Source organism: Trichomycterus rosablanca, chromosome 15 (assembly GCF_030014385.1).
Source record: "Trichomycterus rosablanca isolate fTriRos1 chromosome 15, fTriRos1.hap1, whole genome shotgun sequence".
NCBI classification, from domain to species: Eukaryota; Metazoa; Chordata; class Actinopteri; order Siluriformes; family Trichomycteridae; genus Trichomycterus; species Trichomycterus rosablanca.
Genome location: NC_086002.1, coordinates 3,697,501 through 3,711,080, shown reverse-complemented (window position 1 = coordinate 3,711,080; position 13,580 = coordinate 3,697,501). Strand labels below are relative to the sequence as shown.

The window sequence follows — 13,580 nt, the reverse complement described above, 5'->3', positions numbered from 1 at the left end:
TGCACACCAGCACCGAGTTACTGAACTCTTCGGTTCGAAACTCGGTGTTGCCTCCGGTCGGCTGGGCGCCATCTAGCGGGCATAATTGGCAGTGCCTGCAGCAGATACTAATTGGCAGAGGTGGAAAGTAATTAATTCATTTACTCACGTTACTGTAATTGAGTAGTTTTTTTGTGTACTTGTACTTTTTAAAGTAGATTTTACAACCAGTAATTTTACTTTTATGCCATTGATGGGCCAGTGATAGCTCAGTGGTTAAGGTACTGGACTAGTAAACAGAAGGTTGCCGGTTCAAGCCCCGCCACCACCAAGTTGCCACTGTTGGGTCCCTGAGCAAGGCCCTTAACCCTCAATTGCTCATCGTGTTCATCTCATTGTGTAAGTCGCTTTGGATAAAAGCGTCTGCTAAATGCTGAAAATGTAAATGTAAAATGTATTATGAATTGTAATTCACTACATTTTAAATAAGATCCGTTACTGAGTAAAATAAACGCTAAAAAAATCGCGTCTGGGAAACTGCTGCAGTGAATTCTGCGACGGGGAGTCGGATCTTTTGACTCGGTTCCTTTATTTCAGTTTAAAGGGCCGTTCAATAGAATCGAATCATTCTATCAATCATTCATTCCACAAGGAGGCATTTGTGTACAAGTTCAAAATGTGCCTGGTAAAATTCGTTCATTTATGACTATTTTTGTTTCGCGACCGCCCTGAACTAGACGACTTTAGTTTCATGAGCTCGGCTTTACAGCAACACTTCCAATTCACCTCACTTGCACGTCTTTGGACTGTGGGAGGAAACCGGAGCTCCCGGAGGAAACCCACGCACGGGGAGAACATGCAAACTCCACACAGAAAGGACCCGGACCGCCCCGCCTGGGGATCGAACCTTGAACCTCTTGCTGTGAGGCGACGGTGATACCCACTCAGCCACCGTGCCGACACTTCAGCCCGTCATCAGGAGCTCAGTGTTTCTAGCAGCTCACGTGAACAGGTATGAGCAGGATGTAACGTAACAGAATGCACATGAATGGAAAGTGTGTGTGTGTGTGTGTGTGTGTGTGTGTGTGTGTGTGTGTGTGTGTGTATAAGTGTATTTTACTTGAGCAGCGGCCCAGATGCAGTCGACGTGCTGTGTGCTCAGTCTGCCTTCTGCAGCCAGGAAGTTCAGAATCACTTGGCACTGCTTAATAATCTGGCACACACACGAAATTAAGACATGTTACACAAATACGCACATTACAATGTACATAATGTACACAACTATAAGGGTGTTAAACAGTCTAGGGCGGCTTTTATCTGCTATCAGCGGTGCCAAAGCAGCACAGCATCACAGGCCTTACAGAAACCTGAATCGACTACATATCGCAGAATGACGAGGATACAAACCTCAATGTGCAAATTTGGTCCAAAAATGTGCTCGACAACGTTGTTGTTGATAAGCCAGTCCGCCAGTTCCTTCGCTATCGACCTAGAGAAGAGAAAAGACCAAACAGCCCGTCAGAACTCAAAACTGACAATGGCTCATTTTGTTTCCTGACTAAGGTCCCCTGAAGTGAGCCTCACTTCTAACCCTGCGTCCACACCGACGGTCCCTTCTGTGAACCAGCACGTCTGAGACCAGACCCATTTCAGAACAGTAACTTGATAAAAATAAGACTGCAATCAGCACTGAGTACAGCTTGACTCTCTAGGTGTCCATACATGGCCAAAAGTATGTGAACACCCCTTCTAATGATGGATGTGTTACTATCATTGTGAACGCAGGGCTAGAGGTAAATGTTTCGTCTGCCGACAGACCTCTTTCTTATTAAAGGTTCATTTTTTACTTTCATTATAAATAAATAAATTAATTCCCTTAGTTTCATAACTGGCTGCGACAATAAATAGAATAAAAACACATTTCTATCAGCTGATACTCACGTCTCAGTGTCAGACACCAGGGACTCGTTGTTGCAGACGTCGTTAAACGTGTGCAGCTGATTCTGGATCACAAGAGAAAAGAAAACAAGGCCGTCAATCAGTCACTGTCCTGTCAATCGCAGTAAAGGAGGCTTGGCCTCTGTATGTATCAGTCAGTCCCAGTAAAGGAGGCGTGGCCTCTGTATGTATCAGTCAGTCCCAGTAAAGGAGGCGTGGCCTCTGTATGTATCAGTCAGTCCCAGTAAAGGAGGCGTGGCCTCTGTATGTATCAGTCAGTCCCAGTAAAGGAGGCGTGGCCTCTGTATGTATCAGTCAGTCCCAGTAAAGGAGGCGTGGCCTCTGTATGTATCAGTCAGTCCCAGTAAAGGAGGCGTGGTCTCTGTATGTATCAGTCAGTCCCAGTAAAGGAGGCGTGGCCTCTGTATGTATCAGTCAGTCCCAGTAAAGGAGGCGTGGTCTCTGTATGTATCAGTCAGTCCCAGTAAAGGAGGCGTGGTCTCTGTATGTATCAGTCAGTCCCAGTAAAGGAGGCGTGGTCTCTGTATGTATCAGTCAGTCCCAGTAAAGGAGGCGTGGCCTCTGTATGTATCAGTCAGTCCCAGTAAAGGAGGCGTGGCCTCTGTATGTATCAGTCAGTCCCAGTAAAGGAGGCGTGGCCTCTGTATGTATCAGTCAGTCCCAGTAAAGGAGGCGTGGCCTCTGTATGTATCAGTCAGTCCCAGTAAAGGAGGCGTGGTCTCTGTATGTATCAGTCAGTCCCAGTAAAGGAGGCGTGACCTCTGTATGTATCAGTCAGTCCCAGTAAAGGAGGCGTGGCCTCTGTATGTATCAGTCAGTCCCAGTAAAGGAGGCGTGGTCTCTGTATGTATCAGTCAGTCCCAGTAAAGGAGGCGTGGCCTCTGTATGTATCAGTCAGTCCCAGTAAAGGAGGCGTGGCCTCTGTATGTATCAGTCAGTCCCAGTAAAGGAGGCGTGGCCTCTGTATGTATCAGTCAGTCCCAGTAAAGGAGGCGTGGCCTCTGTATGTATCAGTCAGTCCCAGTAAAGGAGGCGTGGCCTCTGTATGTATCAGTCAGTCCCAGTAAAGGAGGCGTGGCCTCTGTATGTATCAGTCAGTCCCAGTAAAGGAGGCGTGGTCTCTGTATGTATCAGTCAGTCCCAGTAAAGGAAGCGTGGCCTCTGTATGTATCAGTCAGTCCCAGTAAAGGAGGCGTGGCCTCTGTATGTATCAGTCAGTCCCAGTAAAGGAGGCGTGGCCTCTGTATGTATCAGTCAGTCCCAGTAAAGGAGGCGTGGTCTCTGTATGTATCAGTCAGTCCCAGTAAAGGAGGCGTGGTCTCTGTATGTATCAGTCAGTCCCAGTAAAGGAGGCGTGGTCTCTGTATGTATCAGTCAGTCCCAGTAAAGGAGGCGTGGCCTCTGTATGTATCAGTCAGTCCCAGTAAAGGAGGCGTGGTCTCTGTATGTATCAGTCAGTCCCAGTAAAGGAGGCGTGGTCTCTGTATGTATCAGTCAGTCCCAGGTCTCTGTATGTATCAGTCAGTCCCAGTAAAGGAAGCGTGGCCTCTGTATGTATCAGTCAGTCCCAGTAAAGGAGGCGTGGCCTCTGTATGTATCAGTCAGTCCCAGTAAAGGAGGCGTGGCCTCTGTATGTATCAGTCAGTCCCAGTAAAGGAGGCGTGGCCTCTGTGTTTGTGAGTCAATCCCAGTAAAGGATTTTATAAAAGAAATAAATAAGAGTGAGTGTGTGTGTGTGTGTGAGTGTGTGTGTGAGTGTGTGAGAGCGTGTGTGTGTGTGAGTGTGTGTGAGAGAGTGTGTGAGTGTGTGTGTGTGAGTGTGTGTGAGAGTGCGTGTGTGTGAGAGTGTGTGTGAGAGCGCGTGTGTGTGTGAGTGTGTGTGAGAGAGTGTGTGAGTGTGAGTGTGAGTGAGTGTGTGAGTGAGTGTGAGTGTGTGTGTGTGTGAGTGTGTGTGAGAGTGTGTGAGTGTGAGTGTGAGTGAGTGTGTGAGTGAGTGTGAGTGTGTGTGTGTGAGAGTGTGTGAGTGAGTGTGAGTGAGTGTGTGAGTGAGTGTGAGTGAGTGTGTGTGAGTGTGTGTGAGAGTGTGTGAGTGAGTGTGAGTGAGTGTGTGTGTGAGTGTGTGTGTGTGTGTGTGTGTGAGTGTGTGAGTGTGTGTGTGAGTGTGTGTGAGTGTGTGAGTGAGTGTGTGTGTGTGTGTGAGTGTGTGTGAGTGTGTGTGAGAGTGTGTGAGTGAGTGTGAGTGAGTGTGTGTGTGAGTGTGTGTGTGTGTGTGTGTGTGTGTGAGTGTGTGAGTGTGTGTGTGAGTGTGTGTGAGTGTGTGTGTGTGAGTGTGTGTGTGAGTGTGTGTGAGAGTGTGTGAGTGAGTGTGAGTGAGTGTGTGTGTGTGAGTGTGTGTGTGAGTGTGTGTGTGAGTGTGTGAGTGTGTGTGTGAGTGTGAGTGTGTGTGAGTGTGTGAGTGAGTGTGTGTGTGTGTGTGAGTGTGTGTGAGTGTGTGTGAGAGTGTGTGAGTGAGTGTGAGTGAGTGTGTGTGTGAGTGTGTGTGTGTGTGTGTGTGTGTGTGTGAGTGTGTGTGTGAGTGTGTGAGTGTGTGTGAGAGTGTGTGAGTGAGTGTGAGTGTGAGTGTGTGTGTGTGTGTGTGTGTGTGTGTGAGTGTGTGAGTGTGTGTGAGAGTGTGTGAGTGAGTGTGAGTGAGTGTGTGTGTGAGTGTGTGTGTGTGTGTGTGTGTGTGTGTGTGTGTGTGAGTGTGTGAGTGTGTGTGTGAGTGTGTGTGAGTGTGTGTGTGAGTGAGTGTGGTTCCCTCACCGTGATCTGGCTCAGTCCAGCCAGCCTCATGGTGAGCGTGGGGGACATGAAGTATTTGAAGGCGAGGTCGAGACTCTCCTTATCGAAGCACAGCGCGCTGTCCAGCGGCTCCTTCACCGTGCTCCACATCAGATCAGCCATGTTCCTCGCAGCGCTCTGGCGCAGCTCCTGATCCGACAGCTTACACAGATACCTACAGAACAAACCAAAGTGTGTGTGAGGGGGGTAAACAGAGCTGAGGTGTGTGTGAGGGGGGTAAACAGAGCTGAGGTGTGTGTGAGGGGGGTAAACAGAGCTGAGGTGTGTGTGAGGGGGGTAAACAGAGCTGAGGTGTGTGTGAGGGGGGTAAACAGAGCTGAGGTGTGTGTGAGGGGGGTAAACAGAGCTGAGATGTGTGTGAGGGGGGTAAACAGAGCTGAGGTGTGTGTGAGGGGGGTAAACAGAGCTGAGATGTGTGTGAGGGGGGTAAACAGAGCTGAGGTGTGTGTGAGGGGGGTAAACAGAGCTGAGGTGTGTGTGAGGGGGGTAAACAGAGCTGAGGTGTGTGTGAGGGGGGTAAACAGAGCTGAGGTGTGTGTGTGAGGGGGGTAAACAGAGCTGAGGTGTGTGTGAGGGGGGTAAACAGAGCTGAGGTGTGTGTGAGGGGGGTAAACAGAGCTGAGATGTGTGTGTGAGGGGGGTAAACAGAGCTGAGGTGTGTGTGAGGGGGGTAAACAGAGCTGAGGTGTGTGTGAGGGGGGTAAACAGAGCTGAGGTGTGTGTGAGGGGGGTAAACAGAGCTGAGATGTGTGTGAGGGGGGTAAACAGAGCTGAGGTGTGTGTGAGGGGGGTAAACAGAGCTGAGATGTGTGTGAGGGGGGTAAACAGAGCTGAGGTGTGTGTGAGGGGGGTAAACAGAGCTGAGGTGTGTGTGAGGGGGGTAAACAGAGCTGAGGTGTGTGTGAGGGGGGTAAACAGAGCTGAGGTGTGTGTGTGAGGGGGGTAAACAGAGCTGAGGTGTGTGTGAGGGGGGTAAACAGAGCTGAGGTGTGTGTGAGGGGGGTAAACAGAGCTGAGATGTGTGTGTGAGGGGGGTAAACAGAGCTGAGGTGTGTGTGAGGGGGGTAAACAGAGCTGAGGTGTGTGTGTGAGGGGGGTAAACAGAGCTGAGATGTGTGTGAGGGGGGTAAACAGAGCTGAGGTGTGTGTGTGAGGGGGGTAAACAGAGCTGAGGTGTGTGTGTGAGGGGGGTAAACAGAGCTGAGGTGTGTGTGAGGGGGGTAAACAGAGCTGAGGTGTGTGTGTGAGGGGGGTAAACAGAGCTGAGATGTGTGTGAGGGGGGTAAACAGAGCTGAGGTGTGTGTGAGGGGGGTAAACAGAGCTGAGGTGTGTGTGAGGGGGGTAAACAGAGCTGAGGTGTGTGTGAGGGGGGTAAACAGAGCTGAGGTGTGTGTGAGGGGGGTAAACAGAGCTGAGATGTGTGTGAGGGGGGTAAACAGAGCTGAGGTGTGTGTGTGAGGGGGGTAAACAGAGCTGAGATGTGTGTGAGGGGGGTAAACAGAGCTGAGGTGTGTGTGTGAGGGGGGTAAACAGAGCTGAGATGTGTGTGAGGGGGGTAAACAGAGCTGAGGTGTGTGTGTGAGGGGGGTAAACAGAGCTGAGGTGTGTGTGAGGGGGGTAAACAGAGCTGAGGTGTGTGTGAGGGGGGTAAACAGAGCTGAGGTGTGTGTGTGAGGGGGGTAAACAGAGCTGAGGTGTGTGTGTGAGGGGGGTAAACAGAGCTGAGGTGTGTGTGAGGGGGGTAAACAGAGCTGAGGTGTGTGTGAGGGGGGTAAACAGAGCTGAGGTGTGTGTGAGGGGGGTAAACAGAGCTGAGGTGTGTGTGAGGGGGGTAAACAGAGCTGAGGTGTGTGTGAGGGGGGTAAACAGAGCTGAGGTGTGTGTGTGAGGGGGGTAAACAGAGCTGAGATGTGTGTGAGGGGGGTAAACAGAGCTGAGGTGTGTGTGTGAGGGGGGTAAACAGAGCTGAGGTGTGTGTGAGGGGGGTAAACAGAGCTGAGGTGTGTGTGTGAGGGGGGTAAACAGAGCTGAGATGTGTGTGAGGGGGGTAAACAGAGCTGAGGTGTGTGTGAGGGGGGTAAACAGAGCTGAGGTGTGTGTGAGGGGGGTAAACAGAGCTGAGGTGTGTGTGTGAGGGGGGTAAACAGAGCTGAGGTGTGTGTGTGAGGGGGGTAAACAGAGCTGAGGTGTGTGTGAGGGGGGTAAACAGAGCTGAGGTGTGTGTGTGAGGGGGGTAAACAGAGCTGAGGTGTGTGTGTGAGGGGGGTAAACAGAGCTGAGGTGTGTGTGAGGGGGGTAAACAGAGCTGAGGTGTGTGTGTGAGGGGGGTAAACAGAGCTGAGGTGTGTGTGAGGGGGGTAAACAGAGCTGAGGTGTGTGTGTGAGGGGGGTAAACAGAGCTGAGATGTGTGTGAGGGGGGTAAACAGAGCTGAGGTGTGTGTGAGGGGGGTAAACAGAGCTGAGGTGTGTGTGAGGGGGGTAAACAGAGCTGAGATGTGTGTGTGAGGGGGGTAAACAGAGCTGAGGTGTGTGTGAGGGGGGTAAACAGAGCTGAGGTGTGTGTGTGAGGGGGGTAAACAGAGCTGAGATGTGTGTGAGGGGGGTAAACAGAGCTGAGGTGTGTGTGTGAGGGGGGTAAACAGAGCTGAGGTGTGTGTGAGGGGGGTAAACAGAGCTGAGGTGTGTGTGTGAGGGGGGTAAACAGAGCTGAGATGTGTGTGAGGGGGGTAAACAGAGCTGAGATGTGTGTGAGGGGGGTAAACAGAGCTGAGGTGTGTGTGAGGGGGGTAAACAGAGCTGAGGTGTGTGTGAGGGGGGTAAACAGAGCTGAGGTGTGTGTGAGGGGGGTAAACAGAGCTGAGGTGTGTGTGAGGGGGGTAAACAGAGCTGAGATGTGTGTGAGGGGGGTAAACAGAGCTGAGGTGTGTGTGTGAGGGGGGTAAACAGAGCTGAGATGTGTGTGAGGGGGGTAAACAGAGCTGAGGTGTGTGTGTGAGGGGGGTAAACAGAGCTGAGATGTGTGTGAGGGGGGTAAACAGAGCTGAGGTGTGTGTGTGAGGGGGGTAAACAGAGCTGAGGTGTGTGTGAGGGGGGTAAACAGAGCTGAGGTGTGTGTGAGGGGGGTAAACAGAGCTGAGGTGTGTGTGTGAGGGGGGTAAACAGAGCTGAGGTGTGTGTGTGAGGGGGGTAAACAGAGCTGAGGTGTGTGTGAGGGGGGTAAACAGAGCTGAGGTGTGTGTGAGGGGGGTAAACAGAGCTGAGGTGTGTGTGAGGGGGGTAAACAGAGCTGAGGTGTGTGTGAGGGGGGTAAACAGAGCTGAGGTGTGTGTGAGGGGGGTAAACAGAGCTGAGGTGTGTGTGTGAGGGGGGTAAACAGAGCTGAGATGTGTGTGAGGGGGGTAAACAGAGCTGAGGTGTGTGTGTGAGGGGGGTAAACAGAGCTGAGGTGTGTGTGAGGGGGGTAAACAGAGCTGAGGTGTGTGTGTGAGGGGGGTAAACAGAGCTGAGGTGTGTGTGAGGGGGGTAAACAGAGCTGAGGTGTGTGTGTGAGGGGGGTAAACAGAGCTGAGATGTGTGTGAGGGGGGTAAACAGAGCTGAGGTGTGTGTGTGAGGGGGGTAAACAGAGCTGAGGTGTGTGTGTGAGGGGGGTAAACAGAGCTGAGATGTGTGTGAGGGGGGTAAACAGAGCTGAGATGTGTGTGAGGGGGGTAAACAGAGCTGAGGTGTGTGTGTGAGGGGGGTAAACAGAGCTGAGATGTGTGTGAGGGGGGTAAACAGAGCTGAGGTGTGTGTGTGAGGGGGGTAAACAGAGCTGAGGTGTGTGTGAGGGGGGTAAACAGAGCTGAGGTGTGTGTGTGAGGGGGGTAAACAGAGCTGAGATGTGTGTGAGGGGGGTAAACAGAGCTGAGGTGTGTGTGTGAGGGGGGTAAACAGAGCTGAGATGTGTGTGAGGGGGGTAAACAGAGCTGAGGTGTGTGTGTGAGGGGGGTAAACAGAGCTGAGATGTGTGTAGCACGTGGTGTGCATCACTCAGCCCCAATCATTTCATATCCACCACACACACAGAGGAATATAAACACACACGTCACGTTTCTGCACGTCATCAAAACTCCAGACTTATTTATATTAACTTTAGCTTATTCTGCTGATCACATGACCAGCCAGTCTCCACGCCGGCCGTCTGGCTGCCTCTGGGCAACATGAGGAAAACCACAGTGACCAAGCAACCTGTCAAAGATGCATTAAAAGAAAGTCGCTTCCTTATAAGACCTGGCTTGCACACCTTTACTGGGACTGACTGATACATACAGAGGTCACGCCTCCTTTACTGGGACTGACTGATACATACAGAGGCCACGCCTCCTTTACTGGGACTGACTGATACATACAGAGACCACGCCTCCTTTCCTGGGACTGACTGATACATACAGAGGCCACGCCTCCTTTACTGGGACTGACTGATACATACAGAGGCCACGCCTCCTTTACTGGGACTGACTGATACATACAGAGACCACGCCTCCTTTACTGGGACTGACTGATACATACAGAGGCCACGCCTCCTTTACTGGGACTGACTGATACATACAGAGGCCACGCCTCCTTTACTGGGACTGACTGATACATACAGAGGCCACGCCTCCTTTACTGGGACTGACTGATACATACAGAGGCCACGCCTCCTTTACTGGGACTGACTGATACATACAGAGGCCACGCCTCCTTTACCGGGACTGACTGACATACGGAGGCCACGCCTCCTTTACTGGGACTGACTGATACATACAGAGGCCACGCCTCCTTTACTGGGACTGACTGATACATACAGAGACCACGCCTCCTTTACTGGGACTGACTGATACATAGAGGTCACGCCTCCTTTACTGGGACTGACTGATACATACAGAGACCACGCCTCCTTTACCAGGACTGACTGATACATACAGAGACCACGCCTCCTTTACTGGGACTGACTGATACATACAGAGACCACGCCTCCTTTACTGGGACTGACTGATACATACAGAGGTCACGCCTCCTTTACTGGGACTGACTGATACATACAGAGACCACGCCTCCTTTACCAGGACTGACTGATACATACAGAGGTCACGCCTCCTTTACTGGGACTGACTGATACATACAGAGACCACGCCTCCTTTACCAGGACTGACTGATACATACAGAGACCACGCCTCCTTTACTGGGACTGACTGATACATACAGAGACCACGCCTCCTTTACTGGGACTGACTGATACATACAGAGGCCACGCCTCCTTTACTGGGACTGACTGACAGATCATAACAAGCCATACCGTAGACTCAAAGGGTACGAGGGACAGAACAGAGTTTGGTAGGTGCTCCACAGTAGGTTGGGGCAGGTGAGAGGTGGGGTAACGTGGTGGTGCTCAGGCAGATTCGAGTCTGCATTTTGAATCGGTGCACACTGAGACCAGCAGACACGTTTATACTGGTTATACAGAATGTAATAAACAGGAACTCTTCTCACCTGATGACGTGAGTGCGGAACGGGATGATGTGCTGCATCACAGCCGGAATGTGCAACCATATTCTGATCTGAAACACACACAAAAACTGTATAAAATACACACATCTACATCTAATTAGTCTTCGGTTGTTTTTTCCCTCCTTTGAATCTCCCAATTTAGTCACTCACGTTCAATCTCCGGTCTCACCGTTTCACAGCTCACTATTTGACGTGCCATATTTTCCCACAACGCCGTGCTACATTTAAGCTTGAACTGAACAGCTCAGGCTTTTTGTGAAACATTGAGAGAGGCAAACTGGGTTAAAGTCCAAACTTACTAAACACTGAGCACAGCGGCGAGCGGTAAAAACCATGCGGCAAAGCCCAGCAACCTGAGCTGCACCACGTCACTACATACGAAGCAATGCCACAGACAGCGCAAAAGTGTTTCGCTGCGGATCATGTGATCGCAGCCTACAAAAAAAAAAACGTTAAATGATGTGAAATATGATAAAAAGTGTATTTTTATGTTTTTAAATGATCTGTGCTGGAGTATTTCAAAGCAAAACGTGTGTGTGTGTGTGTGTGTGTGTACTTACATTAGAAACAATGGTGATGAAGGCGTGTGCAATAGGGAACGGCAGCGACTCTGGCGTCCCAGACTCGAAGCAGTCCTTCATCAGGGACAGGCCGTGTTTCCCACAGAACAAACACACATAGCGCAGCAAGTGCAGAGGAACCTCCACATCCTGCAACGTAAACACACCGGCTGAACACGTGGGGGAAACGCAGCTTTAAAAATACTGTGTATGTGTGTGTGTGTGTGTGTGTGTGATTGTATTGTGAATATTAACACAATGCTGACATATTAGGCTGGGAAACTGATCTATTGGAGATTAAATGTATTAATTTGTCAATTTAGATTTTAATGCCTCTCTTTTTTTTTTTATAATTTGGGCTACACTGGAAACTAAATTAGCAGGTATCTGGTGCTAATTGCTTATTCCTGTTGGTTCCATGCAGCAGCTAATGAACAAAATCTTGAGCCGATACAAAAAGCGAGAAGAGCTGCAGACTATCACACGCCCTCTCAGGCATGCGTCCAGTCACCGGCCGCTTCTTTAACCCTGACAGCAGCCAGCAGAGGTCACGTTTGCAGCAACAAGGAGGAACCCTGTTGACCTCCCTCCCTCAGACACAGCCAAAAAGCCATGTTAGCAAACTGGGCGTGTGCAAACGTCCGAGAGATCATGATTTTCATTTGCAATCTTGAGCCTTGACACTTTTAACAGCTACATAATCAACTAAGGCTGGCATTCATGGACTTATTAACAGTCACCCGGCTCCTCCAGGAAAAAAGGGCCCAACAGTGGACACCTGACAGCAACCTTTCGATTACAAGTCCAGTACCTTAACCGCTAGGCTACAACTGCCTTGCATTAATGAACCAAATCTAGACCTCAGACCAGCATAAGAAGCACCCAAATCTAAAACTGGAGTCCGTCTGCCAGCGTGTGGGCACAAAGCTCCAGCAGCTGTAACGTAAAATAAAAATAGGATCTTGATGACATAAATTACAGCGTTCAGGAGTGGCAACCAAATCAGCTCTTCACCACAGTCGCTTTAGCTTGTAAATGTTACACCACCCAGCACCAACGATGAGATCTTTTCAGGTCTGGAAGACGTGGTTTGATTCTGAAGGACTAACAGGACGCTATGAACCCTGTATCTGTAGATTTAATGCAGTGTAGGTCTGAGGCTCCCAGCACTTACGTTCATGTCGCAGAAGGAACCGAGGATGTTGCTCTCCTGAGCTGAGATGTCCTACATGGGAGACAGAAAAACAGAGATGAGATAAAGACAGGAGTCTGTACTTGTATACCATATTGGAATATCTCCTCACAACTGTGTGTGTGTGTATAAGTGTGTGACTGTCTTCAGTCAAGTGAGCTTTACATCAAATGTCAAAGTGTGTGTGTGTGTGTGTACCTCTGTAGTTTGGTGTGTGTTGTGTTTGTAGGCTGTGTGTGTGTGTGTGTGTGTGTACCTCTATAGTTTGGTGTGTGTTGTGTGTGTGTGTGTGTGTACCTCAATAGTTTGGTGTGTGTTGTGTTTGTAGGCTGTGTGTGTGTGTGTGTGTGTGTGTGTGTGTGTGTGTACCTCTATAGTTTGGTGTGTGTTGTGTGTGTGTGTGTGTACCTCTATAGTTTGGTGTGTGTGTGTGTGTACCTCAATAGTTTGGTGTGTGTTGTGTTTGTAGGCCGTGTGTGTGTGTGTGTGTGTACCTCTATAGTTTGGTGTGTGTTGTGTTTGTAGGCCGTGTGTGTGTGTGTGTGTGTGTGTGTGTACCTCTATAGTTTGGTGTGTGTTGTGTTTGTAGGCCGTGTGTGTGTGTGTGTGTACCTCTATAGTTTGGTGTGTGTGTGTGTGTGTGTGTGTGTGTGTGTACCTCTATAGTTTGGTGTGTGTGTGTGTGTGTGTGTACCTCTATAGTTTGGTGTGTGTTGTGTTTGTAGGCTGTGTGTGTGTGTGTGTGTGTACCTCTATAGTTTGGTGTGTGTGTGTGTGTGTGTGTGTGTGTGTGTACCTCTATAGTTTGGTGTGTGTTGTGTTTGTAGGCTGTGTGTGTGTGTGTGTGTGTGTGTGTACCTCTATAGTTTGGTGTGTGTGTGTGTGTGTGTACCTCTATAGTTTGGTGTGTGTGTGTGTGTGTGTGTGTGTGTGTGTGTGAGTGTGTGTGTGTGTACCTCTATAGTTTGGTGTGTGTTGTGTTTGTAGGCTGTGTGTGTGTGTGTGTGTACCTCTATAGTTTGGTGTGTGTGTGTGTGTGTGTGTGTGTGTGTGTGTGTACCTCTATAGTTTGGTGTGTGTTGTGTTTGTAGGCTGTGTGTGTGTGTGAGTGTGTTTGTACCTCTATAGTTTGGTGTGTGTTGTGTTTGTAGGCTGTGTGTGTGTGTGTGTGTGTGTGTACCTCTATAGTTTGGTGTGTGTTGTGTTTGTAGGCCGTGTGTGTGTGTGTGTGTGTACCTCTATAGTTTGGTGTGTGTTGTGTTTGTAGGCCGTGTGTGTGTGTGTGTGTGTGTGTGTACCTCTATAGTTTGGTGTGTGTTGTGTTTGTAGGCCGTGTGTGTGTGTGTGTGTACCTCTATAGTTTGGTGTGTGTGTGTGTGTGTGTGTGTGTACCTCTATAGTTTGGTGTGTGTTGTGTTTGTAGGCTGTGTGTGTGTGTGTGTGTGTACCTCTATAGTTTGGTGTGTGTGTGTGTGTGTGTGTACCTCTATAGTTTGGTGTGTGTGTGTGTGTGTGTG

The 13,580-nt window shown here is 49.9% G+C and overlaps 1 protein-coding gene across 3 annotated transcripts in view; it reads right to left on the bottom strand.

Annotated features, from left to right (window-relative positions):
- usp34 (ubiquitin specific peptidase 34) overlaps positions 1-13,580 on the bottom strand; it is an 84,799-nt gene that overhangs the window by 53,363 nt on the left and 17,856 nt on the right. For all 3 annotated transcript variants that reach the window (XR_010014876.1, XM_063010710.1, XM_063010709.1), the window contains exons 4-10: positions 12,046-12,096; positions 10,872-11,021; positions 10,294-10,361; positions 4,741-4,933; positions 1,921-1,982; positions 1,387-1,468; positions 1,100-1,192 (exon numbers count right to left, since the gene is read on the bottom strand). Coding sequence is in view for 2 of the 3 variants with exons in the window: in XM_063010710.1 (XP_062866780.1) it covers positions 1,100-1,192; positions 1,387-1,468; positions 1,921-1,982; positions 4,741-4,933; positions 10,294-10,361; positions 10,872-11,021; positions 12,046-12,096 (699 nt within the window). In the remaining variant the exon portion in view is untranslated. The remainder of the gene's footprint in view (positions 1-1,099; positions 1,193-1,386; positions 1,469-1,920; positions 1,983-4,740; positions 4,934-10,293; positions 10,362-10,871; positions 11,022-12,045; positions 12,097-13,580) is intronic.